Source organism: Theropithecus gelada, chromosome 13 (assembly GCF_003255815.1).
Source record: "Theropithecus gelada isolate Dixy chromosome 13, Tgel_1.0, whole genome shotgun sequence".
Taxonomy (NCBI): domain Eukaryota; kingdom Metazoa; phylum Chordata; class Mammalia; order Primates; family Cercopithecidae; genus Theropithecus; species Theropithecus gelada.
Genome location: NC_037681.1, coordinates 45,617,846 through 45,645,601, shown reverse-complemented (window position 1 = coordinate 45,645,601; position 27,756 = coordinate 45,617,846). Strand labels below are relative to the sequence as shown.

At 53.6% G+C, this 27,756-nt stretch overlaps 1 protein-coding gene across 4 annotated transcripts in view; it reads left to right on the top strand.

Annotated features, from left to right (window-relative positions):
- Nucleotides 1–27,756, top strand: part of DNMT3A (DNA methyltransferase 3 alpha) — a 110,321-nt gene that overhangs the window by 43,422 nt on the left and 39,143 nt on the right. For 3 of the 4 annotated variants that reach the window (XR_003115329.1, XM_025354565.1, XM_025354564.1), the window contains exons 4-6: nucleotides 17,039–17,309; nucleotides 24,108–24,151; nucleotides 24,563–24,709. Coding sequence is in view for 3 of the 4 variants with exons in the window: in XM_025354565.1 (XP_025210350.1) it covers nucleotides 17,039–17,309; nucleotides 24,108–24,151; nucleotides 24,563–24,709 (462 nt within the window). In the remaining variant the exon portion in view is untranslated. Of the gene's footprint in view, nucleotides 1–17,038; nucleotides 18,296–24,107; nucleotides 24,152–24,562; nucleotides 24,710–27,756 lie in introns of those variants that run through there. The other variant, XM_025354569.1, reaches the window with a different exon arrangement.

The window sequence follows — 27,756 nt, the reverse complement described above, 5'->3', positions numbered from 1 at the left end:
CCCGCTTCCAGCTGAGAGTGGTAAACTTGGAGCAAGAAGGTAAGGGGGAGTCAGAGGCTCTGGATTTGTTACTCAGCCCTTCAAAGAAATGTTCTCAGCAGGTATGGAGCCCAGGACTTGCTCCCTTGGGGTAGAGGGCTGGGTTGAAGGTGACTGAAGTGAAATGGGACGGTGGAGGCGGGGGGTGGGTTCCTGGAGGTGGGAGGTATGGGAACCTGCTGGGTACTGAGATGCACCCCTGCCAATTCTGCCTGAAGATTTGGAGGGGGGGTGGGGCCCGAGTGAAGTCATTTTACTGGTAAGTAATTTTAAACATTTTAATATTAAAGCAAATGTGGATATGTTATGGCCTGGAATGAAAAAGTCACATGACATTGAAAGATAAAACGGGCCGGGCGCGGTGGCTCAAGCCTGTAATCCCAGCACTTTGGGAGGCCGAGACGGGCAGATCATGAGGTCAGGAGATCGAGACCATCCTGGCTAACACGGTGAAACCCCGTCTCTACTAAAAATACAAAAAAAAAACTAGCCGGGCGAGGTGGCGGGCGCCTGTAGTCCCAGCTACTCGGGAGGCTGAGGCAGGAGAATGGCGTGAACCCGGGAGGCGGAGCTTTCAGTGAGCTGAGATCCGGCCACTGCACTCCAGCCTGGGCGGCAGAGCGAGACTCCGTCTCAAAAAAAAAAAAAAAAAAAAAAAAGATAAAACGGGGCTTCAGAGGACTTTCTGGCTGGCAGCAGACTCTAGATTCCCAGGGCCCCTGCACCCTCCTCTACCCACAGGGCACCTTGATGGAGAAGGTGTGGGAGGAGAGCCAGGCTGGCATCAGAGCACACTGGTGACTGCACATTTGCAGCATGTCCTGCCTCTTGAGGCTTGGCAACCTGCAATCTGCTAAGCAAACTGCCCCTGTCCCCATCCAGTTTCTGAGGACAAGAGCCACCACCTGTAGCAGATAAAGACCCAGCAACCCTTTGATTCATCTTTGAGTCTCGGAATCAGAGAGTAGCCACATCGCTGAGAGGTGGAGCGAAGCACTCAGGTGAAAAGGTACAAGGAAGTCAGGGGCAGGAGTGTGGGGATATCACCTAGACAATGACAGAGAAGAGGGGCACTGCTGAGTGAGGGGAAAAGGGCCGGTGGTCATACATCCCATGGCCTGAAGCAGGCTCCAGTGCAGAAGGAAAAACACTGTCTTTGGGGTCCAAGAGACCTGAGTTCAAATTCTGGCTCCACCACTGGCCACCTGTGTAACCTTGAACAGCTGCTGCCTGAACCTCGGGTTCGCCTTCTAAAAATAGAGGAGAAAACCTCCTCGCCCCTGTGAGAATGAAATGTTGCAAGCGCCAAGGAGCCTCAGCAAAGGCCAGACCTGCCCCTGCCCAGCCAAACCTTTCCTCTGCAGGAGGCCATGGCACCGTAGTTTGACAGAAGAGCAGCACCTTGATTTAATGCTTCCCAGCATGTGTCCTTGAGCGAGTCACCTAACCTCTCTGGGCTGCTTCCTCATTGGGAAAATACGGCTGCCAGTAAAGCCTGCCCTGTCCACATCTTGGGGCACTTTGCAAACAGCAAAACAGAGTTCAAATGTGCAGGCTGGGCCAGGCGCAGTGGCTCACTCCTGTAATCTCAGCACTTCAGGAGGCCGAGGCGGGTGAATCACCTGAGGTCAGGAGTTTGAGACCAGCCTGGCCAACATGGCGAAACCTCGTCTCTACAAAAATACAAAAATTAGCCGGGCATGATGGCGGCTACCTGTAATCGCAGTTACTCGGGAGGCTGAGGCAGGAGAATCACTTGAACCCGGAAGGCAGAGGCTGTAGTGAGCCAAGATTGCACGACTGCACTCCAGCCTGGGCGACAGAATGAGACTCCGTCTCAAAAAAACAACGTACAGAGCTGGCTGTGTAAAAAACCTGTTCCACTGCAGGGCCCAGTGTCCACCAGGCTGGGGTGCAGGCCTGTAGGGTGGGGGCCCAGCATCGGCCTCTCAGCAGCCCTGGGATGCCCCTCGTGGTCTGGATGTGTTCTAGCCTAAGTCCTAGGTTACACCTGCAGTCTCCTGGCCTCTCAGGAGAGGCCCAGGGTGAGGAGGAGCATGGGAAAGGCGAAGCTGATTGGGAAGTCAGCTGTTGGGAAAGCGACTCCTTGCACATTGGAGGAACCAAGAGAGACTGACCCCAAGGACAGCAGCCAGCATGGCCTTTCCTGGGAGCCCATGTTGGGGGATTCCTGCTGCAGCCAAGGCTCAGCCCTTGTAGCCACAGGTGCTGGTCCTGGACTCTTCCCCTCCCGTGCAGGAGCATAGCAGAGAGGGCTTCTGAGGACCTGTTGCAGCTGTGGCCCTGGCAATAGATTTGCCAAGGAGCTTTAAAACAGCTGAGTGTGTCATCCAGCTAAACCTAGGGAGGGAGCTTGGCTCAGGTCCTGACAGGTGTGATGGGGGATGGGGACTGGGAAGTAAGAGATGAAACCCTGGCTGGAGGCTGTGGCCTTCCACAGCCAGCGCTGGACAGGGAGGGTCCAGGTACACCCACGTAGTGCCCTCACCAGGTCCCACCCCCAAGCCCGAGAAATCCTGGGCTCTCTCCTCCTTTTGCCACCAAGGACTGTCTTTCTTGGCCTTCAACAGGCATCTGTTCCTGGGTGCCTTCTGCCCCCTGGCATTGCCCTCACCCAAACCAGACTCCACCTGCCCCCTGCATGCCCAGGCCAGTGTGCTGTCTTTACGACAAACACTTTCCACTTCCTGAGCAATGACCATATGCGGGAAGCCACCAGAGGAAGATGCCTTCTATTTCAGCCAAGTGTGCTGGAGAGAAGAGGCCACACATAATCACAGTAAATGTAGCACCAGCACGTCCCTCTTCAGGAACCCCCAGGGACTCCATTTTTTAGTGGACAAGATCTGAATTCCAGCCCCTCACCATCTGACCACTCCTTCCCCTGCTATGCCTGATGCCACCCCTTTGGCCACAGAAACCTGACCTTCTCACTGCTCCCCAAACATACCAGCCAGCCACTCCTCCTGCCCACCCCTTACACAATTCCACAGCCTGCCTTCTCTCCGCCTGCCCCAGCACCGCAGCGCAGCAGAACCTAGCCTGGAAATGAAGCCCAGTTCAGCCACTGTGATCCACACTGGCCTCTCCCTTCTCGAACTGTTTCTAAAATTAATAAAAATGAACTGATAAAGACAAGTTCCAAGCCCACCGATCACACACATGGGACTGTAGTGGTCTGCAGACCTCACTTTGAGAAGCGCTGGTTGTTACCTGTTGGTACAGAACTGAGTATAACTATTCAGAAGCTTTTATGTGTATGTGATAATGTTGCCACATCCACGTGCTGTGATTTTATATTTTACAACCATATCATTTCTTGGTGCCTTGAAAATTTAAAAATCTGAAACCAAAGCTTGAGCTTTCATCCCCGACAGTTTGAAAATGCACCACCATTGCATAGTCACTGAGCTGTGCCACGCTGAGGGCAGAGACCAGCAATAAAGGTTCACAGTTATGCTGCATGTTACTGCCTACAAAGGCCTTTTACAGGGGTTACCCTATTTGATGCCGACAAACCTGTATGAGGTAGTTGGGGACCACTTTCATTATCCTCACATTCAGAAGAAGAGACTGAGGTTCCGAGAAGATGATCAGGACTTGGACTTCATGCCTCTCAACTGCAAAGCCTGTGGTGCTCTTTCCTCCTTATCACTGCAGCCATGCAGTTTGGCTCCTGGGTACCTACCCAGGGGTTGTCTTTAAGTTAACATGTGAATTCAGGGCTGCTGGAAAAAGTGTGTGGAACTGGTCCAAAAAGCATACAAAGAAAATATAACTGAAGAGAGTTATTGACACAAATACCAGGGAGCCTGTGTGTAAGTGCTGAAGGCTGCAGGGGGCTGAGGGCGAAGAGGTGGGCCTGCTTAAAACCAGCAACGGCCTAGTTGGCTGCAGCACTGGCCAGAGAGCCAGGATGCTGCAGTCAGAGCCGGCAACAGGAAACAGGAAGTCAGCTGCAGGGCAGGGCGGGGCTTAGGAAGGGAGCTGGCACCTGGGCCAGGGCCTGCGGGCTGGCCAGTGCCCATGATGGGGAGGTGGGGGCCAGTGCGTGGAGCTGAGCCAGTGTGGGTGTGAGGTGGGGAGGAAAGGGCAGCCTCTAAGGATGTTGCAGGGTGACAAACGTGGGTGTCTGAAGCTGGTTCCTGCCTGGTCACCAGCCCAGACAGTCCTGCAGAGGCCTTTGTCCTTCCTGGGTGGTTCTGGTTGGAGCCCTGAAGGGAGAGTTTCTGCCTTTGCCCAGCAGGCCCTGGGGGGTGAGTGGCCCTGTGGGGCTCCATCCCCTATTTACTAGCGATGCGTATTTATTCATTGACAATTTATACCCACCAACTTCCTCCAGGGTTATTTTTGCTCAGAGGGAGCACTCTGAGGTCACCTCCTGCTAAGAATAACCCAGAATGGGAGGGAGGGAGGAGGAGGAGGGGGCTGGGTGCTGGTGCTGAGCTCAGCTGAGCCCAAGCCGGTGTTAGGGCTGACCCTCCAACACCACAGGAGTGAGCCAGTCCAAGAGAGCAAACTGCCCCACTTCAGAGCAGATGACTTGGGGTATAAATGGGGAAGTTAGGGAACCATTCTTCTGTAGCAAAAGTCAGCTAGGTACAGCTTAGGGCAGCTGTTGGAAGTTTGCAGTACTGGCTAGCTTTCCAGCCTAACAGGACCTTTGATTCTTCTCCAGGTTAACACAGAGTTCAGCTCCCCTGTCTGTTTTCAGATCAGAGCCCCTCCTGGGCTAACCCTTCGGACCTCGGCTCGGTGACATGGTGCCCCTCACTTTTATACACACTTCCTGACATAGTGTCTCCCACTCCTGGGCTGCAGCCCCTGGCCCACTCCCGGAGGTGGCTCTTCTTCTTGTGAGTCTGCATCAGTACACGCTGCTGCCCACTCTGTCGCCTCATGTTTTGGAAGGCGTGAGGAAGACAGGCCAACACACTGCTTGTGAGGTAGAGCCTATGGTTATGAACTTTGCAGCTCCACCCACCCACTCCCCGACCTGAGCGGTGAAATCAACACCCGCTACTGGAGTCCCGCATGGAAGGGCCTAGCCCGTGGTGGGGACTTAAGTGCAGTGGGACTCCTAAGGATGCTGGGAAGCCAGGGAAGACGGAGGAGGTGGGGCTTGACCTGGGCCTTAGAAGGGAGGTGACATATGGAGAAGTCAAGGGGAAAGTGAGAGGCACCCCTGACCCCAGGACCTTGCTGAGGTGGGTGTGGAGGAAGGAAGGCATGCAGGGCAGGGAGAGTGTGGGGAGGCCCAGAGGTAGGGGCTGTGAGCACACAGACACAGGCCTGGCTGAGGGGATTAGGGATGCATTGAAAAATGTATACAGGGCTGGGTGCAATGGCTTATGCCTGTAATCCCACCACTTTGGGAGGCCGAGGTGGGTGGATCACTTGAGGCCAGGAATTCGAGACCAGCCTGGCCAACATGGCAAAACCCCATCTCTACGAAAAATACAAAAAAGCCAAACGTGGTGGCACATACCTGTGGTCCCAGCTACCTGGGAGGCTGAGGCACAAGAATCGTTTGAACCTGGGCAGGTGGAGTTTGCAGTGAGCCGAGATTGCACCACTGCACTCCAGCCTGGGCTACAGGGGACACTCTGTCTCAAAACAAATAAATTATATATATATATATATATATATATATAAAATAGTAGCTGCGTATGGTGGTACGCCTGTGGTCGCAGCTACTTGGGAGGCTGAGGCAGAAGGATCTCTTGAGCCCGGGAGGTTGAGGCTACAGTGAGCCTTAATTGTGCCACTGCACTCCACCTGGGTGACAGAGCAAAACCCTGTCTCAAAACAAGAAGAAAAATGTTCTCAATCTTGATTGGAAAGGTAGTTTGCAGGCAGCCTGAGGTGCTTTTACTCTTTATCCTCTCTGAAAAATGTGTTATCTGGAAGGTTGTGAGGAGGCGGATATGACGTGATAGGAGTCGTGTTTGAGAAACTGGCTCTGGCACCCGTGAGCATGGCGTTCATCCCTGAACATGAACACATGCTGGAAGAGGGGAGGGGGCGGGGGCACCAGCAAAGTCCCAGGGCCTGTGGGGGGTAGCGGTGGCGGGGCAGAATTGGCCAAGCCTGTGCTGCTGGCCCTGGGAATGCTGGAGAGGAAGGGGTGAAAGGAGGCCCTAGCAATGGCACAACAGGGACAGCGTCAGCGTTGTTGTTAGAGACGAGGCTTCTGGAAGGGAGCAGATGGGGAAGGGGCCCTTGTTGAGGCCACCTTACATAGCTGATCTTATCTGGGGAGCATTTAAGTAGAATCTCAGAATCTCCTTTTTTTTTTTTTTTCCCCAAAAATAATCCCTGTGTTTATTTTTATCTCTCCACATCCCAGGGCCACCTTCAGCGAGTCATTCATTCCCACAGGTCCTGGTCTTGGTGGCCTTCCTGGGGCCCCATGAGCTTTTCTAGGGCCTGTGCTGCACCTGCATCGTTCCTCCCATTGCAGGTACATGCTGGCACACGCATCTGAGGAGAGCTGTTGACATGGGTTTTCTTTCATCATCCCAACCTAGAGAATTTTGTACATTTTGGTTCTCCTACCTCAAGAAAGCCATGAGTGAGTTGGAAAATCTCCAGAGAAGGGCACTAAATTGATCAAGGGGAAGACCAGGCTGCCAAGAGAGGACAGACTAAAGAGATTAGGACTCCCCGGTCTGCAGAGACAAAGGAGAGGACGTGATTAAGGCTATGAAATCATGTCGGGTGTGGTGGGCTGAGCACAGCACAGCTGGGGAGCGGAGGGAGGACACCCATTTGAAATTTCAGAAAGGTAAACGAAGCACAGAAAAGACAGCACCATTTTCCATGGTGGGTTCCCTTCTTACAAACCTGTCACTCTAGGGATGGCAGAGATTGAAAACAGAAGCAACTTCAAAAGAGATTTACTTAACGTATGGGATCTCTCATACATAAGGGCTTTTTTTTTTTTTTTTTTTTTTTTCTCTTTTTTTGAGAGGAGTCTTACTCTGTTGCCCAGGCTGGAGTGCAGTGGCGCAATCTCAGCTCACTGCAACCTCTGCCTCCTGGGTTCAAGCAATTCTCCTGTCTCAGTTTCCTGAGTAGCTCGGATTACAGGGGTGCACCACCATGCCTGGCTAATTTTTTTTTTTTTTTTTTAGGGTCGAAGGGATTTATTGAAAATGAAAGTACACTCCACAATGTGGGAGCAGGCCTGAGCATAGGGGGCCCAAAGGCCTTTTTTTCTGTATTTTTAGTAGAGATGGGGTTTCACCATGTTGGCCAGGCTGGTCTCGACCTCCCAACCTTAGACGATCTGCCTGCCTCGGCCTCCCAAAGTGCTGGGATTACAGGCATGAGCCACCGAACCCAGCCAGCATGATGGCTTTTTAAAGGGAGCCTCCAGCTCACTCTGAAATCCTTTGAGGTTGACTTCAAAGAGCACAGCCAGGCCCTCTTCCAGGTGGACCAGTTACCGCTGGAAACAGAACCCTGAGTGGGCCGGCCACTTACTGCGCATGGTCGTTCTGGCATCCATTTGCCGTGGCTTGTGATGACCTAGCCAGGCCACAGACTGAGTGACCTGTAAGGCTTTGCTGAGCCCAGAGGTCTCTCCTCAGACACACGGGTGGAGAGATCTCTGGGGAGGAGGGAGACAGGCAGCTCCCAGCAGATGTGGTGAGGGGAATGGTAGGACCTGGTGGGGGTGCCCAGGCTGGGACCAGAGTTTCCGGAGTCATCCCTCTGTGGCCTCTGGTCCCACCATCCCTGACCCCACTGGCGGCGCTTTTAGCCACCCTACAGGGAAAAGGGAAATTGGAGGAGTCAGGGTCCTAGCTCCATAGCATTGGAGCCTGCTCCGTCCATCCCAGGAAGGCTGAGCAAGGGGGCATCTGGGGACCCCTGGCCCCTCCTGGAGTGGGCATGGGGTGGGCCTCTCTGGCTCTCCCTGCCACAGGCCACTTCCAGCTGCTATCAGATCTCTGGTGAGGGCTGCCAGGGGGAAGGGGGCTGCAGGAAGGGCGGGGGCGGGCAGTCGTGGCCCCGTGCCAATGCTTCGGGGGCAGAGCTGCCCTGCTTACGTGGACATGCAGCTGTTTCCTGAAACTAGAGTCAACCTGGAAAAATCCAGGCTAGTTGAGGGGTGATGGGCCTGCAGAGCTGAGGAACTGGAAGGAGCGAGGAGTTGCGGTACAAGTGGAGGGGCTCATTGGCGTGTCTGTGTTGGCATCGCACGGCTTCCTCGCACCCCTCTGTCCTGTGGCTGGCAGTGGGTGTCTGCAGGCGTGGGGGTGCCTCCTTCTCAAGTCTGTGCATGTGACGGTGAAGAGACCGTGGCTGGCCTGATGCCAGGGTTCCCGGGTGGCATGGAATGGATCTCACGGAGGCCTTAAAAGCACCATGGCAGGTCCGGCCCTCTGGGTGACCAAGGTGAGGTCGCCCCCCTATCTGCTGGGCTCTGGGAGAGTAAGCAAGAGGAGCTCCTGGTGGGAAAGGAAGAGGCAAGAGAGGAGGGAGAATGGCATCTACCCATCCCCCACCCCCATGCAACCCCCCCCTTCCTGGGTGAGCGCTGCATGTGGGCTGCAGCCTGGGGACAGGGCTCCTTGCCCCAGGTGCCAGGGCCTCATCTCCCCTGTACCATGACCCTCACCTCTCCTCCTCCTGGGTTTTAGATAACAATAGTAAAGCAATACTTAAAAATCACTTCTGGCTGGGTGTGGTGGCTCACACCTGTAATCTCAGTACTTTGAGAGGCCGAGGCAGGTGGATTACCGGAGGTTGGGAGTTCGAGACCAGCATGGCCAACATGGCAAAACCCCATCTCTACTAAAAATATAAAAATTAGCCAGATGTGGTGGCACACGCCTGTCATCCCAGCTACTAGTGGGGGCTGAGGCAGGAGAATCGCTTGAACCCAGGAGGCGGAGGTTGTAATGAGCCGAGATCACACCATTGCACTCCAGCCTGGGCAACAGAGTGAGACTGTGTCTCAAAAAAAAAAAAGAAAGAAAAAAAAAAACCACTTCCATAAAATTAACTGGATATGGTGGCACACGCCAGTGGTCCCAGCTCCTTGGGAGGCTGAGATAGGAAAATCGTTGAATTTGAGGCTGTAGGGGGCTATGGTCACACCCCTGCACTCCAGCCTGGGCAGCAGAGTGAGACCTTATCTCGAAAAAAATTTTTTTTAAATTACTTCCGTAAACATAAAAAATTAGGCATGGTGGCAGGCATCTGTAGTCCCTGGTACTAGTGAAACTGAGGCGGGAAGGTTGCTTAAGCCCAGGAATTCAAGGCCACAGTGAGCCGTGATTGTGCCACCGCACTCCAACCTGAGTGACAAAGCGAGACCCTGTCTCTTAAAAAAAAGAAAAAAATCACCTCCCCCTATTAGGAGTTTCAGACTTTGCCCCACCCTGGGAGGCAAGGCTTTGCCTGGAGTGAAGGAGGGGCAGGAGGTCTGGGTCTCGCCCAGACTTTGGGCAAAGGGGGAAGAGGAGGTGGCGGCAGGGCTGGGGAATTGGTTCTGGCTGGGCAGGCCACAGCAGAGGGCTCCTCCTTGCCTTGCCTCTGGCTTTTGCTTGAGTTGGGCGCTGGTCAGGGGAAGGCCAGCAGCCTCTGCCCAGCCTTTCTTGGGCACTGCACTGCCACCTGTGCCTTCTCCGAACCCTGGGGGCGTTTGTGAGCTTGCGCTGTTTTGAGACTCAACCCAGAGTGGGAGTCGGTCTTCAGATGTCTCCCCTATACCTGGGCCATCCTGGAAGCTTTACTGCTCAGAGGCGTGTGACCCAAGGCAGGCCTCAGAAAAGTGAGCATCGCTCCAGCTCCCCCAGGATCCCTGTGAAAATTACATTTATTAATTTTATAAGCATATGTATGCCCAGTCCTGTGTGGGATGCTAGAGAGCTGTAGGTGGAGAGGCCCACAAAGTTAAATAAGATCAGCCGGGCGGGGGCTCCCGCCTGTAATCCCAGCACTTTGGGAGGCAGAGGCAGGCGGATCACCTGAGGTCAGGAGTTTGACACCAGCCTGGCCAACATGGAGAAACCCCATCTCTACTAAAAATACAAAAATTAGCCAGGCGTGGTGGCAGGCACCTGTAATCCCAGCTACTCAGGAGGCTGAGGCAGGAGAGTCGCTTGAACTCGGGAGGCGGAGCTTGCAGTGAGCTGAGATCACGCCACTGCACTCACCGGAGCGGCAGAGCGAGACTCCGTCCCCTCCAAAAAAATGTGAAATAATGCAAGGCTCACAGTTAAGGAGGGAGGCCACAGTACACAGATAATTAGATTCGGAGGTATGAGGTGTAAGGAGATTGGGTGAGAAAGCACTTTGTAAACAAACATGGCATGCATTGGATGGGACAGCAGTGAGGGGTGTGGTGGGTTCACCCCCACCCTTCAGGGCGAGGCTGGGTCAGCAGCTGTCCACACCTGCCAACTACAGGGGGCCGAGGGGTCCAGATCCTTCCACACACAGACTTTAAAATGCTCCTTAGAAGACAGAAAGTAGAAGAGTGGTGACTGGGGGAGAGGCGACTGGGAAGTTAGTACTGAATGGAGGCAGAGTTTTTGTTTGGGATTGTGAAAAAGTTCTGGAGATGGATGGGGGTAAAGGCTGTATGAGAGTGTACTTAAAGTACGCTTGAAAAGGGTTAAAATAGGCCGGGCGCGGTGGCTCAAGCCCGTAATCCCAGCACTTTGGGAGGCTGAGATGGGCGGATCACGAGGTCAGGAGATCGAGACTATCCTGGCTAACACGTTGAAACCCGTCTCTACTAAAAAAAATACAAAAAACTAGCCGGGCAACATGGCGGGCGCCTGTAGTCCCAGCTACTCGGGAGGCTGAGGCAAGAGAATGGCGTAAACCCGGGAGGCAGAGCTTGCAGTGAGCTGAGATCCGGCCACTGCACTCCAGCCTGGGCGACAGAGCCAGACTCCGTTTCAAAAAAAAAAAAAAGAAAGAAAGAAAAGGGTTAAAATGGTAAATGTCATATATGTTTTACCCCAGTTTTTTAAAAGTTTACAAAAGTGTTTCTAGGCCGGGCACAGTGGCTTACACCTGTAATCCTAGCACTTTGGGAGGGCGTGGTGGGTGGATCACGAGGTCAGAAACTCAAGACCAGTCTGGCCAAGATGGTGAAACCATGTCTCTACTAAAAATACGAAAGTTAGCCAGGCCTGGTGGCAGTGAGCTGAGATAATGCCACTGCACTCCAGCCTGGGTGAAAGAGCGAGACTCTGTCTCAAAAAAAAAAAAAAAAAAAGTGTTTCTTTTTTTTTTTTGATACGGAGTCTCACTCTGTTGCCCAGGCTGGAGTGCAGTGGCGAGATCTTGGCTCACTGCAGGCTCTGCCTCCCGGGTTCACACCATTCTCCTGCCTCAGCCTCCCCAGCAGCTGAGACTACAGGCGCCCGCCACCACGCCCAGCTAATTTTTTGTATTTTTAGTAGAGACAGGGTTTCACCATGTTATCCAGGATGGTCTCGATCTGCTGACCTCGTGATCCAACCACCTCAGCCTCCCAAAGTGCTGGGATTACAGGCGTGAGCCACCACGCCTGCCCAAAAAAAGTGTTTCTTAAGCCAGGCATGGTGGCTCATGCCTGTAATCTCAGCATTTTGGGAGGCCGAGACGGGTGAATTACCTGAGGTCAGGAGTTTGAATCCAGCCTAGCCAACACGGTGAAACCCCATCTTTACCAAAAATACTAAAAGTTAGCAAAGTGTGGTAGCGGATACCTGTAATCCCAACTACTTGGGATGCTGAGGCAGTAGAATCGCTTGAATCCAGGAGGTGGAGGTTGTAGTGAGCCGAGACTGCGCCACTGCACTCCAGCCTGGGCAACAAGAGTGAAACTCCATCTCAAAAAAAAAAAAAGCGTTCCTTAGATAAAGGCAGTTTCTATCCTTGCCCCTACCCTCAGTCCAGGGTTTTTCAAAGACACTATTGCCATTTTGTCTGGACTAAATCTCTGTTGTAGGGGGTGTCCTCTGTCTGGTGGGGTGTTTAGCAGCTTCCCTAGCCTCTACTCACTAGATGCCAGCACCTCTCCCCAACCACGTGGTGGCCAAAAATGTCTTCACACACATGCCAAAATGTCCTGGTGGGGAGGTAGCAAAATTGCCCCAGTTGAGAACTACGGCCTTAACCTGCCTCGAAAAGCTGCTCACAGGAGAGGACTGAGGAAAAGCCGGAGGCAAGGTGGGGGTTCTGCCCAGAAGGAAAGCAAAGGGTGGCAAACTCTGAGGGACCCCAGGAAGTGGCAGGCAGGATTTGAAGACCCAAAGTGAGGCATACCGGCTGGGAGTAGGTGGACAGTGGGTGATAGGACCGAGCTGTACTGAAATCTAGAATGATACTAGATTCACAACCCTCCTGTGTCCCCCATCTGGCCCCCCACGGGAGGGGAAGTGATGGGTACTTACTGCGGCTTTTCCCATTCGGAAATTGTCACCTGCAGCTGCACCTGCTGGTGGTGCCTTCTAGGATGGTCGGCACCCACAACCCAGCCCTCTCCCAGATAATGGGCAACATGAGTATCTCAGGGGTGTGCTATGTCTCCTTTCAAGATGACTGTCAAAATAAAAGCAAACAAAAGCAGATTGTTTAACAGACATGGCAGCAAAGCTGAAACTCCCTGTAGCTTGCGTGCAGGAGGTTCTCAGTTTTAGCCTCGTCTTTGCCATTCACGAATCAATTGTGAATATTGGCTGAGCACCTGTGAGGTGCCCCACTCCGTGCTAAGTCCAGCCGGATCAAGCAAAGTCTCTGCCCTCCAGAGGTCAACAAGCTGTGGAGACAGGGGAAAGGAGGGGAGGAGAGTGGCTGGGAGGAGGTCATGGAGTTGGGGGCAGAAGAGGCCAGGCCTGGCTGGGGTACCCCTCCCTTCTGGGCTTCCAGGCTGAGGTTTCTGCCCTTCTCACCAGGGATGGTTCCTTCAGTGAGCGCCCAACTCTTCCCCAGAGACTTGGACAGTTGCTTCAGGCCATTTGACTGGGACCTTGTTCCTTCCTCTGGATAGTTTTGTCCTGCTGGTTACCCTGAGCCCCAGAGAGCCCCAGTGAGGGGCCACACTTAGCTTGAGGGAGTTCTTGATGGGTAGGATGAGTTAAGGGTTGAGCGTGGCAGAAGTCATGTGCCCCCGCTAACCCCAGAACTTTGGCTGAATCAGCTCATCCAGAACCTGAGCGAGCAGATGAGCAGGAGGGGATGGTTGGGCAGAGGACGGTGTGGACCAGATGCGGGAGTGGGGATTTCAGCTGGTGAGCTAACCTGGGGCTGGAAATGAGCACCGTGCCCTGCTCCCCCATCATCTGCCCAGCGTGCCCGACTCCCACCTGGCTTTGAGGGCATCTCTAGGAGAATGGCGCCTCTGGTGCTGTTGCAGACTGGGGAGAGGTGCTGGCATCTAGTGAGTAGAGGCCAGGGCAGGGCTTACTAGTGTGCATGAATGACTGGGTTGGTCGGAAGCCTGGGGCTGTGTTGGGCCTCAGAGTCGGCCCTCATGGGTCTCTATGCTACGGCCCTCATGGGTCTCTATGCTACGGAGTCAGCAGTCAACAGGAAGTGAGTCCCAGCATGAGAGGAGGCCGTGTGGTCCCAGGCAGGAAGTGAGTGACAGTGGAGTTGCCTCCAGCAGCTTTGCGGGGCTCAGAACCTGCCCCAATCTGAGGTATCTGCAGGGCAGCAAATGATGAGAAGAAAGGAAGATGCAGCCATGCAAAAGTCTGTCTCTGACCTAAGCTTCTTAGCTCAAGTTGGCCAGACAGGACCCCATGCACACCTCCGTGGTAGTGCCATGCTGGGGGCTTTGGGGTACCTGGCACAGCTGGACCCTGGAAGGTGGCTGTCAGTGCAGGGGTACACTCCACTCTTCAGGCTGCTGGGGCTCATGACTGAGCCTTGAAGGGTGACAGACAGGGTTTACACCGGGGAGGACCATTCTAGGCTGGAAATGCCCTCTTTGCTTAAGCAGGGTGGGAGGAGAGGTGTTCTGAGTTCTGAGGAGGGTCCTGACACACAGGATGGAGGCAGGGGCGATAGGCAGGGGTCCACTTTCCTTCCTGGATTTGACCTTCCCAACTCTGCTGGCATTAGCCCAAGCCCCCAAGCACAGCAGAGGACTTCTCGCTTTCACCAGTCACCTCCTCTTCCTCTCTTTGCAGCCCTCTGCCTCCAACTGCTGAGGAGTACACACATGCAGCTTTCTGTGGGCGCTTCCCTCCTGGAAGCAGGCCTGCCCAGCCGCCCTGCACAGCAGGAAAGGAGCTTGGCAGGCCCTGCAGTTCCTTCTGCTCCCTCTCCAGCTGCTCCCTGTGCCCGGGTCCCCGTCCAGGGAGGAAAGCATACCTGAGAAGACTCTGGTTTTGGTTTTGTTTTTGTTTTCCCAAGGCCGTTGTCCCTAATTGCCACCTCTGGGGTTCCTCACCAAATAACAGTGGGTTCAGAGTTCAAGTCTTAGACCGTTAGAACAAAAGCAGCCTTGGAAATAGGGCTTTGCAGGGGAGGGGCTGGAGACCCAGTGCTCTCTCAGGCTGTGCACTTGAGTGGTGGGAAACTCTAGAGGGAATTTGGCAGTATCTCTGCACCCTTAGCTGGACAGGCCCTTTCACCCGGCCAGACCACTTCTGGAACTCCGTCCCATGGAAACACGCAGCTGTACAGAGCTGTCCGTGCAAGGGTATTCACTGCAGCGAAAAGCAAATCAGCCCAAATGCCCACCATCAGGGAACGGCATGCATACATTTTGGAGCATCCAGATCCATCTGCACTGGGATGGAGGGATGCCCACTCTGCTTGTTAAGTGAAAAAGCAAGTTGCAGAACATTACGACTAGTATGATACCCTTTTGGAAAAAAACATTTCTGGATCTGAGTGTGTATATGAATACATATGTATAAACATGTAACTTACACATGATTGTCGATGCATAGGAAAAAGTCTGGAAAGGATGCTCACTGAACTGTTAATAATGGGTACCTCCAGGGAGAGATTTTGGGGGTAGGGAGCTGAAATAGGAGCTTTAACCTTTTAGCATTATTCATTTTTCTGTACAGTTTGATTTTTTTTTTTTTTTGAGATGGAGTCTCGCTCTGTGGCCCAGTGCAGTGGCGCAATCTCAGCTCACTGCAACCTCTACTTCCTGGGTTGAAGTGATTCTCCTGCCTCAGCCTCCCAAATAGCTGGGATTACAGGCATGCGCCACCACGCCCAGCTAATTTTTAGTAGAGACAGGGTTTTGCCATGTTAGCCAGGCTGGTCTCAAACTCCTGACGTCAGGTGATCCTCCTGCCTCAGCCTCCCGAAATGCTAGGATTATAGGCATGAGCCACTACGCCTGGCTATAGTTTGATTTTTTTATGATATATGTGTCTGACTTTTATAAGTAGAAAAAAAAAAAAAAGACAAAAAAGACAAAACTTCCATTGGTCTAGACCAGTCATCTCTGGTCTAGACATCTGACGGGTGGGGAAACCGAGGTGCTGAGTGCCTTATCTGAGGTTTGCTGAGCTGATGCTGTCCCTGCCTTTCTACTGGGTAGGTGTTCTGCATAAGGAGCCGAGCCAGCGCGGCGGAGTTGCTGAGTGCAGCCTGGTGCCCATGGGTGTGGCAGAGTGTCGAGCCGTGGGGACCCCTGCCTGTTCCTGTCCCATGCTGGACACCTCCATTCTTCTTGAGGTGTCCTGGCCCACTTGCCTCTGGATGGCTGAGGACTGAATATATACACACAGCAGAGCACACAGCAGGCACCCGGCTCTCCTGCTCTTGCTTTGTCCTTGCAAAGCCTGTGACCTGGAGCAAATCACAAAATTTCAGAGAGCCTCAGGTTCCTCACCTGCTTCCCAGGGAGGCTGAGAAACTCTGAGGAGGTAATAAGTGAGGAGCTTTGTCCACTGTGCAGTGATACGCACAGACAGCCACGATTATTCTTTATTTGATTTTTATTACCTGGAACCTTAGTGAGTTCAGTTCTTAGACTCTAGGGGATAAAGAAATGATTTCCCTTGAAGAGAATGAGAGACCCCAGTGCTCAGGAAGGGTTGTTGCAGAGCCTGAAAATTGTTTGCCAGAGCCTTTGCTCTTCTGGGTCTGAGTGCCTAAAAGAATCTGGGGCGGCCCAGGCCAAGGGAGAAGGCTGTGCTAGGCTATGAGCCCACAGAATGCTTTTCTAGGGGGCCTCCTTCGACTCTCATGCCTCAAGAGATCAAGAGGAAAGCTGGGAGAGCACTGACCACAGAAGGCAGACCAGACTGAGTCCCAGACTTGATCTGGTGGCACTGCAACCTTCTGGAGGAGGGGGTTCTTATTGGATTATAGGTGGCACAAGGAGCCTTTTTTTTTTTTTTTTTTTGAGACGGAGTTTTGTTCTTGTTGCCCAGGCTGGAGAGCAATGGCACGATCTCTGCTCACTGCAACCTCTGCCTCCCAGGTTCAAGCGGTTCTCTTGCTTCCTGAGTACCTGGGATTACAGGCGCCCACCACCATCCCCGACTAACTTTGTATTTTTAGTAGAGATGGGGTTTCTCCACGTTGATCAGGCTGGTCTTAAACTCCCGACCTCAGGTGATCCACCCACCTCGGCCTCCCAAAGTGCTAGGATTACAGGTGTGAGCCACCACGCCTGGCCAGAGCATTTCTTTTTGAACAGGGGCTGCAGAGATGGCTTGGCCATCCTATGTAACCTCAGTGAGTGGTAGTGGGGTGGGGGTACAGATCCCTTGAGAAGTGCAACCAGGCTGCCAAACCTGCTTGGATTCTTTTCCTGTTTCTTAAGCTGGAGTCCACAGACCCGTGATTTCAAGGGGTCAAGCCCATGAATCCTTTGGTATTGAAAGCAAAATTGTGAATGTATCTGCTTGCTTGAAGATTTATATGAACACAATTTCTGGACAGAAAGTGCATAACCTTCTCTAGAATTTCAGAGCGGTCAATAATCCGAAACAGGCTAAGCCTACTGATCTAACCCTCCTTTTGGATATCTTTCTTGTATTTGCAGGTGGAAAGCAGTGACACGCCAAAGGACCCTGCGGTGACCTCCAAGTCCCCATCCATGGCCCAGGACTCAGGCTCCTCAGAGCTGTTACCCAACGGGGACTTGGAGAAGCGGAGTGAGCCCCAGCCAGAGGAGGGGAGCCCTGCTGGGGGGCAGAAGGGCGGGGCCCCAGCAGAGGGAGAGGGTGCAGCTGAGACCCCGCCTGAAGCCTCAAGAGCAGTGGAAAATGGCTGCTGCACCCCCAAGGAGGGCCGAGGAGCACCTGCAGAAGCGGGTGAGTCCTCAGCACCAGGGGCAGCCTCTTCTGGGCCCACCAGCATATCCTGAGAGTCAGGGACTTGGGTCTCCAGCAGGTCCCAGGAAGGATGGGCTGGGTCGTGGCTAAAGGTCTGCTTGCCAAGGCTATGGCCTGGAGGCTACTGGCTGGATGCAGTCTGCACATATGTTTTATTTGGCCCATAGAGTGTTTTAAACATTTAAAAAATTAGTTGCCAGTATTTAAAAATCAAAAAATTTCACATAAAAATCTGGAGTTTTGGCTTCTCATGAAAAAAAAAAAAAAGCTAGATCTGGCAACAGTGGGCTTTCGTAACGCCAGCGATTGCTAGACTGGGATAATGGCTGTCCCTCCATCGCCTTCTGTGGCTGGTTGTGGGCCTTAGTTTTCTGCAGCTCTGCCTGGCCTGCTCACTCTCCCACGTGCCCTGCAGCTCCTGGGGATTGCTGTATTTGTAGTCCATGGCCTGGGTACTCAAGGGCAGCAGATACCCTGTTTGCCTCCCTGAGTGCAGAGGTCCTAAGCCCACCCTAGTTGGGCTGACTTGACTGGAAATTTGGTTGTGACAGTGGCGTGGGGAGGGGGCTGGGTGAGGGTATTCTGTGTAGTGCCCAGTCCAGGCCTCTTCATATGGGGACTTTTTGGCCTAACCCTGGAAGCCTGGAAAGTTGCCCACTTTTCTCTTTCAGGTTAAGCCAGCAATTTCAGGGCCAACCGAGCTGTAAACATGTTAGTAATGAGGACAACTAGCATTTGTACAGGGCTTCACAGTTTACAAAGCGCTTTCTCATACATTATCACATTTGATCCTCCCAGGGCCCTGCCAGGTTGTTTTGCATATGTGCATTTTAATTTCAAAAAGTCTTCCTTCCAAGCGTGTATGATGGAATGAGTAAATTGATTAATTGGCGTAACTTATTTTGCATGGATCCAACCTAATGTTCATGCAGGATAGAGAACCAGAATACAAATTTTCAAACTTATTAAGAAGCTTTTATTCATTTATTATTCAAAAAATATGTATGATGCTCCCACTAGGTGCAGAACACTACAGAGGGAATCTGTATTAGTTGTTTTATTTACTCCTCTAACAATCTTATTCGAGAGATATGATTATCTTCATTTTCAGGAGAAAAATATTGAGGCTTAAAGCGATGATGTGACTTGCTCATGGAGCCCAAACCTTAAGTGGCAGATCCAGGGCTCATTCAGTCCTGGTCTTGTGCCTTTCTACTATTTTCCACTGTCCTGGAATGGGGCTTGGTGCAGAGACGGGTCCTGGACTGTCTGATACTTCCTGGGAGTGGGAAGGGCCTGAGAGGAATGAGACAGATGAGGAAAGAGAGAAGACACCATTCTTCCCATTAATAATGCCAGGTGTGTGAGAGAACCCATCAGCCCTGCCCTTCCAAATGTGGTGTTCCTCACGGGCTGACTGCAGTTGACTTCGCTTCCCAGGACCCCACGATGACTTCTGCCAAGCTGCTACCCAGGGTCATGGCATTCCTTCCTGCCCTGCAGCATGGAGCCATAGCCCCAAAGCAGTTCTCTGGTCTTGAGGGTTTGTTTTCACTTTGGGATTTCCCTGCTTCCATTTCTAGTTGTTCTCAAGGGCTCCTGCATCACTCAGTCAACAGGTGTTTCTTAAAACACCCATTCAGGGTGTGCTAGGATCCATACCAGGGACTAGGGAAACTGTTATGAACAAAAACCTGGTTCTTGCCCTCAAGGACCTCACAGTCAGCTGGAGAGACAGACATTAATGAGAAATCCACGCTTAAAAAGATGGGATTACACATGGAGATAAGCGCTCTAAGGGAAGTGAAACATGTCCAGGGGAACTACAATGAAGAACCTGAGTTGGCCTGGGCTGTCCAGCCTGAGCTGAAGGGCGAGGGAGTCCATTGGGTGAGGGGTAGAGGAAGAGAGTGAGAACAGGGAAGAAGGCTCCCAGGTGGGAGGGAGCAGGGCACCCAGCAAACTGACAGATGTCACAAAGCTAGAGTGTAGAGAGCAAAGGAGAAGGGTGTGGAAAGTGCTGGGGCAGACAGGCCAGGCCTTCAAGGTGGCTGCTGGGGCTGGGGGCGGGGGTGGGGTGCGGAGGTGGGGGTGGGGGTGGGGCGGACAGTGTGTATGTGTGATGTAATCAGCTTTGCAATTTGAAAAGCTCACTATGTCATCTGGATCCTGGGATGGAATGGAGGAGCTGGGAAGCAGGATGGCAGTGGAGATGAAGGGAGGGGACAAATGCCAGGGACATGAGAGGTGAGGGAGAGATGCTGTCAAGGATGATTCCTGGGTCTGGGACTTTCAGACAGGTGGATCTTCCTTAGAATCTTAGTGCTGAGTATGGTAGGCAAAAACTCTTTAAGTCTCCTTGACCTCCAAAATTTGGCCTTGAGGCTGGGCGCAGTGGCTCATGTTGGTAATCCTAGCACTTTGGGAGGCCCAGGCGGGCAGATGACTTGAGGTCAGGAGTTTGAGACCAGCCAGGCCAACACAGTGAAACCTTGTCTCTACTAAAAATACAAAAAAAAATTAGCCGAGCTTGGTGGCGCATGCCTGTAGTCCCAGCTACTCAGAAGTCCGAGACAGGAGAATCACTTAAACCCAGGAGGCGGACGTTGCAGTAAACCAAGATTGCACCACTGCACTCCAGCCTGGGCAATAGAGTGAGACTCCATTTCAAAAAAACACCAAAAATACCAAACTTTGGCCTTGGTGCACTCCGGTGTGGCCCCAGCTATCCAGGAAGTATAGATTCTGGCAGGGATGAGAGCTAGTAGGATCCCTGAAGGCCACTGTGCGCTGCCTGGAAGCTGAAATTGGTGAGATGTTACCTAGTGGAGTGGGTAGTGGCCTAGGCTTTGCCAGTGTGCAGCGGGCAATGCCTTAATCAGGCTGTAGAGGCTCGGTCACAGTTCCAGCAGTCAGCTGACATAGAACACATGCTCAGCTGGTTGATTCAGATGAGGAAGGAGACTAAGGCCCCGGAGAGGATGTGGCTCGGCCATGGTCTCCTTTCAGTTCCCATTATTCCAGGTCTCTTTTCAGGGGACACTCTCCTGGAACCCCTTTCATGAGCTCCTGTACAGCAGCAACAGGCTTTTTAAGGCAGCGTTTCTTGTAGCCTGAGCATGTGCTGAAAGTACAGCCAGGAGAAAGAATCAGGAAGAGGGGAGATGTTGAGATGAGTGATAGGGACAGGAGCCAACATCCGACAGGCCCATGCTTGTCTCGGGTCTGCTCCTGCCCCCGCCAGCATTAAAGCCATAATGATGATGGTGGCAGTGGCAATGTGGCTTTCCCTTACTGAGTATTGACTGTATTGGGCATTCTCTCTCCTTGCTGCTCACGGTGGTCCATAGACCAGCAGCGTTGGCAGCACCCAGGGATTTAGAAGTGCAGAATTGCAGGCTCTGCTGAAGACCTGCTGGATCAGAATCTGCATTTTAAAGAGGCCCTCATGCTTCCCATGCATATGAAAGTTTCAGAAGCTCTGCTGTGTATTATGCCCCATGTGTGATCATGGGAGGAAGACTTTTTTTTTTTTGAGACAGAGTCTCATTCACTCTGTCACCCAAGCTGGAGTGCAGTGGCACGATCTTGGCTTACTGCAACCTCCCCCTCCCAGGTTCAAGTGATTCTCCTGCCTCAGCCTCCCAAGTAGCTGGGATTACAGGCGCCCGCCACCTTGCCCTGCTAATTTTTGTAATTTTAGTAGAGACAGGGTTTCGCCGTGTTGGCCAGGCTGGTCTCAGACTCCTGATCTTATAGGTGATCCGCCCACCTCGGCCTTCCAAAGTGCTGGGATTACAGGTATGAGCCACTGCACCCAGCCTGGAAGACTCTTATCATCCCTATTTTTCAGATGGGGAGACTGAAGCTTCAGAAAGGTTAAATTACTTACCCAAGATTATACAACTGGTAAGAGACTGGATTAGGGTCAGCACAAAGCCCCTCTCTGCTCAGACTGAGCACAGGGCCCCTTTTCAGGCCAGTGACTGCCCTCTGAGGTAAACCTGGCTACAGCCTGGTCATGGAGATTTGCGTTCATTTTAAAGAGAACTTGGGTGTCCTCTGGCTGAGTATAGCTCAGACTAAGAGGCGAGTGTTAGAAGCACCCTGGCCTCCCCTGCCCCCAGGTCCTGAGATGCACTAGGGTTATGTTCGGCCTGCCAGGGCCACACTGGAAGGACACAGCCACCTGGCCCTGGTGGTGACCCTGGGCCTGGGCCAGGAGCAGTTGGGCTGCATAGGCCGTACTGAGAGAGCAGCTGACCCTCCCTGACTCACGACAAGTGCCGCATTCCGAGGCGGCTGGGCCAGGCTGGAAAGCGTGTGTGTGTGTGTGTGTGTGTGTGTGTGTGTGTGTGTGATCACTCAAGTGGGCATGCGCAGAGTCGTCAGGGAGAAAATTCCAGAAAGAAGCCAATTGGAAACTGCATAAGGAAAAATCGTTCTGTTTTGGGGAGCCTGGGGGCTGGGAAATTAGGAAGGGGTCACATCGAGAAATAAACGTAGTGGTGCAGTGGAGAGGGAGCTGGCCGGGGCATCCGGACCCCTGAAAGCTCATCTCAGCTCTGGCCTTAAGTCACTCCATCCCCCAGGTCTCAGCTTTCTGCAAAATTTAAGTGCTGAACAAGTACTCGGGAAAGCCTTTCAACCCTGATTTTCTAATATTCTAATGAATAAATATCCGTAAAAGTAATTAAATGCCATGGTGGGTCCCAGGTAGGAAACCTTAGAGGTTCTAAAGCAGGCTGGGGAGAGAATGCAGTCGGGAACCCCATGTCCAGGTCCCGGAGCCAGCCCGGGGGTCCTCCACTCCCCGCCCCAGCCGCAGGGCTGACACAGCGGTTCCCAGCGCCACCGCGAGCCCCGGAGTCCCGCCGGGTCAGTGTCAGCCTGGACCGCCAGGCCGCCCCCTCCCCGGCCGCCACCTGATCGCGGGCAGGCGCCCCCTGCTGGGAGCCCGGAGCCTCGCCGGGCAGAGCGACCAGGTCTGGGAGGAGGGGGAAGCCCTGGCCTGGGAGCCGGGAGGCCCGGGACAGACTGGAGGGGGCCCTACGAGAAAGGGGGGGAGCTGGCTGTGGTGGGAGAGAGGACAGAGAGGAAACAGGGAGGCAGAGCCAGACAAGACAGTTGAGACAGCCCTTAAAAGGCCGGTCACGAACAAAGCGCTGGCGAGTGCGCGCCCGCCCACGCGCACAGGTGCCCGCGACAGACGCCCCGTCCCCGCCCACGAGGCCCCCGCGGGATGAGCCCGGCGCCAGGCCCGCACCCACGGCGGCGCTCCTGCCTCCCTCCCCCGGTGCTCCCGGGCCTAGCTAGCGGGAGTCGCTGTCACCCGGGACAGAACCACTGAGGACAGCGCTGTCTTGGGCGCCCGGGGGCAGCCCAAACCCAGCCCAGGACCCCCCTGTCACGAGGGAAGGGAGTGGCCTCCCGGGCTGAGGACCCGCGGCGTGAACACTGTGGCTGGCTTCCGCTTCACAGCCAGGAGATGAAGTCGGGGCTGTTTTTTCCGTTTCAAGCCCTTTGTCTCCCCCCACCCCAAGCTACCATAAGCCAGCCTTAGTGACCTTCCTGCAGTGGGTCCAGGCCCGATACGCTCTCGGCTCCCAGCAAAGACGCTCAGGGGCCCAGGTGGAAGGAGGGCTCACTTCCCCACCTCCAGCAAGAAGCTAGGGGAGGCAGAATCAGTCAGCCCCGCAGCCTGCAGGGCGCTGAGCCTGGAAGGGGTGCCTGGAAAGGGTGGTGAGGACCTGGTGGGGAGTACAGGGGGATGCTTGGGAGGAACGCAGCTCCCCTTATGCTGGGGGCCTGGAGAAGCACCGCGAGAGGGCAGGGTCTCAATAGGGAAGTTGAGACTTCCCTGCCAGGACCTGGAATCAGGGCCACAATACCACACTAACATGTATTGAACACCTACAGTATGCCAGGCCCCATGCTAGGCACTTAATGCTCATCATAACCTAATGATTTTAGAACATTTATCTATCTTGATTCAGTGGGAAAACAGGCCAGGAGAGGTTACAGAGGTCACACTGGAATCCAAACTCAAGTCTTCTAGATTAAAGGCTGAGCTCCGGGGCCTGAGCATGGGGTAGGGAGTGGAGGGACAGAGAATGAGATTAGTAATAGAATCATAATATTTGGACCTGCAGGCGGACCTTGGAAATCGCATCCAGCATCCTTATTTTCCAGATGAGGAAACTGAGTCTCGTAGAGAGGAAGTTGCTTCACCGGGGTCTTGTTCCAGTTGGCCCGGTACCCACCGCCCCCCAGTACATGCCCTTATGCCCAGAAGGCCTCTTTGCAAACACTCCCTTGCAGGGCCAGGGAGGCCACTCAGGCTGGCCCTCCGGCCCAGGCCTTCCTGCACCCCCTCCACTTTCCACACCCCCTCTGCCATCCTGCTCCTCCTCTGGGGAAGGAGGTCTCTTGACTGGGAGCAGCAGAACGGGGGTATTTTCAGTCCCCTTCTGTGTACCTGAGACAGAGTCAACAGGCCAGAAACCCAGCTCTGACTTTCCTCGTGTTCCCTCTTGCCTGGGCCTCAAGGCCTGCCCCTGCCCGAGTTCTTTCTCTGCCCTAGGCCCTGCTGGGTCCTCAGGGTCAGCACTGTGCCTGGCATGTGGTGGGCCATCATATTTAACTCATGAACAGCTAAACGGCCAGAGGACCCCCATCCCCTGTGGCAGGGACCCCAGGCACAAGGTGGGGCCTATGAGCCACTCCAGTAATTCTGCCGACCAACGAACGGGTCCCTTTGTTCTTCCCTCTCCACAGGCAAAGAACAGAAGGAGACCAACATCGAATCCATGAAAATGGAGGCAAGTGTTCCACCCCCAGGGGCTCTGTGGATCCTGATTCTAGAAGAAGGACACGGGTGGCGAGGGTGTGTGAGGGGGTGGAGGGTGGGCCCCTCCTCCTCCTTTACACATCCCTCTGTGGGAAGGAGAGGAAGTGGGTGTGGAGGTTGGAAGTCCCCCAACAAGGCAGCCGGCTCATCCCCCTCCAGAGGCCAGGCACCTCCCTTTGTGGCCTGTGGCTGTGTCCATGTGCCCCCCGCCCCCACCACACATGTCCCTCACTCCTCAAGCCCACACAGGGTCTGCCCAGCACTCCCAGGGGTGCCCTCTCTGGCCAGGAGCCAGTGTCCACATTGTGTTTGAGGTGAGTGCCTCCTCGGTGGGTCTGTCCGTTCCCACCCTAATGCCCTAATATCTGTCTCTCTGTCCTAGGGCTCCCGGGGCCGGCTGCGGGGTGGCTTGGGCTGGGAGTCCAGCCTCCGTCAGCGGCCCATGCCGAGGCACACCTTCCAGGCGGGGGACCCCTACTACATCAGCAAGCGCAAGCGGGACGAGTGGCTGGCACGCTGGAAAAGGGAGGTGAGGCGCCTTCTGGCCTGGGCCCCAGCCTTTCCTGCAGAACTGGAAAACCAGAAGTGATGGGCCTCAGTTTCCCCTTCAGGCTAACCCTTAGAACTTACTGGGAACCACTTAATCTCTAGGCAGTGATGACTGGTTCATCTGCTCCTTCAGCAGATGCTTACTGGACACTTACTGTATACCTGGCTGTGTACTAGGCCCTGGGCATATATGGTTCCTGCCCTCATGGAGTTGACACTCTGATGGGGGAGACAGGCAGAACATAAAGAAACAAGGGGCTGAAATAGAAGATAGCAGAGGCCTGCTTTAGTTGGGGTGGTCAAGAAAGGCTTCTTGGAGGAGGTGGCATTTCAGTTAAGATCTGAAGGAACTGAAGAGCCGGCTTTGTGGGGGGTGGCGTGGGGGAGAGTGTTCCAGGCAGAGGAAACAGCACCAGCAAGGCCTTGGCTTGACTTGTTTGGCAAACTGTGTGCCAGGGTGAAATGGCAAAGGAGAAAGAGCCAGATGCAGCTGGAGAGGCAGACGGGGCTCCACACATCAGGGCTCTGCAGGGTCTGCCCAAAAGCTGGCTTACTTCTGACAATACTGAGTAGCCATAGAAGGTTTCTGTGTACAGGAAGGATTTGATGTGGATTTGAGAGGCAGCAATTGAGACAGAGGAGAGCTTTGGGGTGTATTTTGGAGCTAACGATAGGGCTTGACCGGAGGGGAGGGGAACTGGTGGACTCAAGGAGGACTCCCAGGGGTCTGGCCTGAACACCTGGTGATGGTTGTGCTATTTGCTCAGATGGGAAGACCCAGGGAAGGATGAGGTTTGGGATAGGTGGGAATCGAGGGCTTCGTGTGAGACGCCAGGTGCCTGGAGTCTGGGCCGTAGGGAAGTACGGGTGACAGAGATGGGAGTTGAGAGCAGAACCCTGGCATTTAAATCCATGGGAACTTAAGGGCTTAGCAAGGGGAGAGGGAGGAGAGACAAAGTCTCAGAATCGTGTCCATGAAAACCCTGACATTTGTAGGCCACATGGAGAGGAGAAGTGGCAGGCAGCGGGGACCGAGGGAGAAGGCAGGACAGAGCGATATCTGGGGAAGCAAGGGGTTTTTCCGGAGGGTGGCTGCCCAGCCCTAGGGAAAGCTGAGTTCATTGAGACATGCCCATGGCATTGGACAACCTGGAAGGAGCTGGTGACTTTTCAGAGAAGCTTCTTAGGGGTCGGGGAGGTGGGAACAGCCCATGGAGGGCTTCAGCCATGCAGAGAGGTGAGAAAATGGAGGCTGAAAGACTGAGGAGGAAAATCAACTCGCCACGCACAATTTTTGAGCTGTCTTGTATGTTTGATTAGTAGAGAACGGGGTACAAAGAGAAGTGGGTGGTGACCTAGCTGCACAGGAAAAGAGAGGAAACTGCCACCACGTGGGGCACTTCACGTGAACTCAGCTCTCATTTCGTCTTTACCCCAGGCCTCCAGGGGAAGGCGGCCCTGTTCATCTGTCTGCCTTTGTGTGAGAGCTTTCTCTAGAGAAAAGTGCAGAACAGAGGCCAGGCGCGGTGGCTCACGCCTGTAATCTCAGCACTTTGGGAAGCTGAAAGGAGGTCAGGAGTTCGAGACCAGCCTGGCTAGCTTGGTGAAACCCCGTCTCTACCAAAAATACAAAAAATTAGCCAGGCGTGGTGGCTCACGCCTGTAATCCCAGCACTTTGGGAGGCTGAGGCAGGCGGATCACCTAAGATCAGGAGTTCAAGACCAGCCTGGCCAACATGGCAGAACCCCGTCTCTACTAAAAATACAAAAAATTAGCCGGGTATGGTGGCAGGCGCCTGTAATCCCAGCTACTCGGGAGGCTGAGGCAGGAGAATCACTTGAACCTGGGAGGCAGAGATTGCAGTGAGCAGAGATCACACCATGCCCTCTAGCCTAGATAACAAGAGCGAAACTCTGTCTTAAAAAAAAAAAAATACAAAAAATACAAAAAACTAGCCGGGTGTGGTGGTGTGTGCCTGTAGTCCCAGCTACTCGAGAGGCTGAGGCAGGAGAATTGCTTGAACCCAGCAGGTGGAGGTTGCAGTGAGGCGAGATCGCACCACTACACTCCAGCCCGGGCGACAGAGCGAGACTCCATCTCCAAAAAAAAAAAAAAGGGAAAAAGTGCAGAACAGGGTGGGGGTTCTGGCTGCTTGATTGTTTTCATTTCCTCTGGGATCCAGGAAGGCAGAAACTACTTTCCCGGAAGAGCCCGGAGAAAGGGTAGCCTGTCTGAGGTCTGGGAGGAGAGGCACTTACACCTGTGCGTGGAATGTTGTGTTTGGGGTGGAAATTCAGGAATTGGGGCTGTTCTCTCTCAGTCAGTCGCTGCACTCCTGGGTGTCCTGCAACCCGGAAACAGGGACTTTGCTTTTTTAGCTCTTGGTTCTTTGAGTGAAGTGTTTCTGTTGTCATTTAGCTCTGGGGCAAGAAGCTTAGACATTATGACTTTTAGGACCTGGAAGAACTTTCAGAAATTCCGTGATTCTCAAACTATGCTCCCTTGAAGAAGCAGTATGGAGGCCTGCCCTCAGTTACAGTGAACTCCCAGAAAAAATTAGATCATAGATACATTTTCTCAACTAAAATTTAAAAAGACTTTTTTGGGCTGGGCACAGTGGCTCACACCTGTAACCCCAACACTTCAGGAGGCCGAGATGGGTGGATCATCTGAGGTCAGGAGTTTGAGACCAGCCTGGCCAACATGTTGAAACACCGTCTCTACTACAAATACAAAAATTTGCTGGGCGTAGTGGTGGGCACCTGTAATCCCAGCTACTTGGGAAGCTGAAGCAGGAGAATCACTGGAACTCAGGAGGCGGAGGTTGCAATGAGCCGAGATTGTGCCACTGCACTCCAACCTGGGTGACAGAAAGAGACTCTGTCTCAAAAAACAAAACGGCCGGGCGCGGTGGCTCAAGCCTGTAATCCCAGCACTTTGGGAGGCCGAGACGGGCGGATCACGAGGTCAGGAGAGCGAGACCATCCTGGCGAACACAGTGAAACCCCGTCTCTACTAAAAAAATA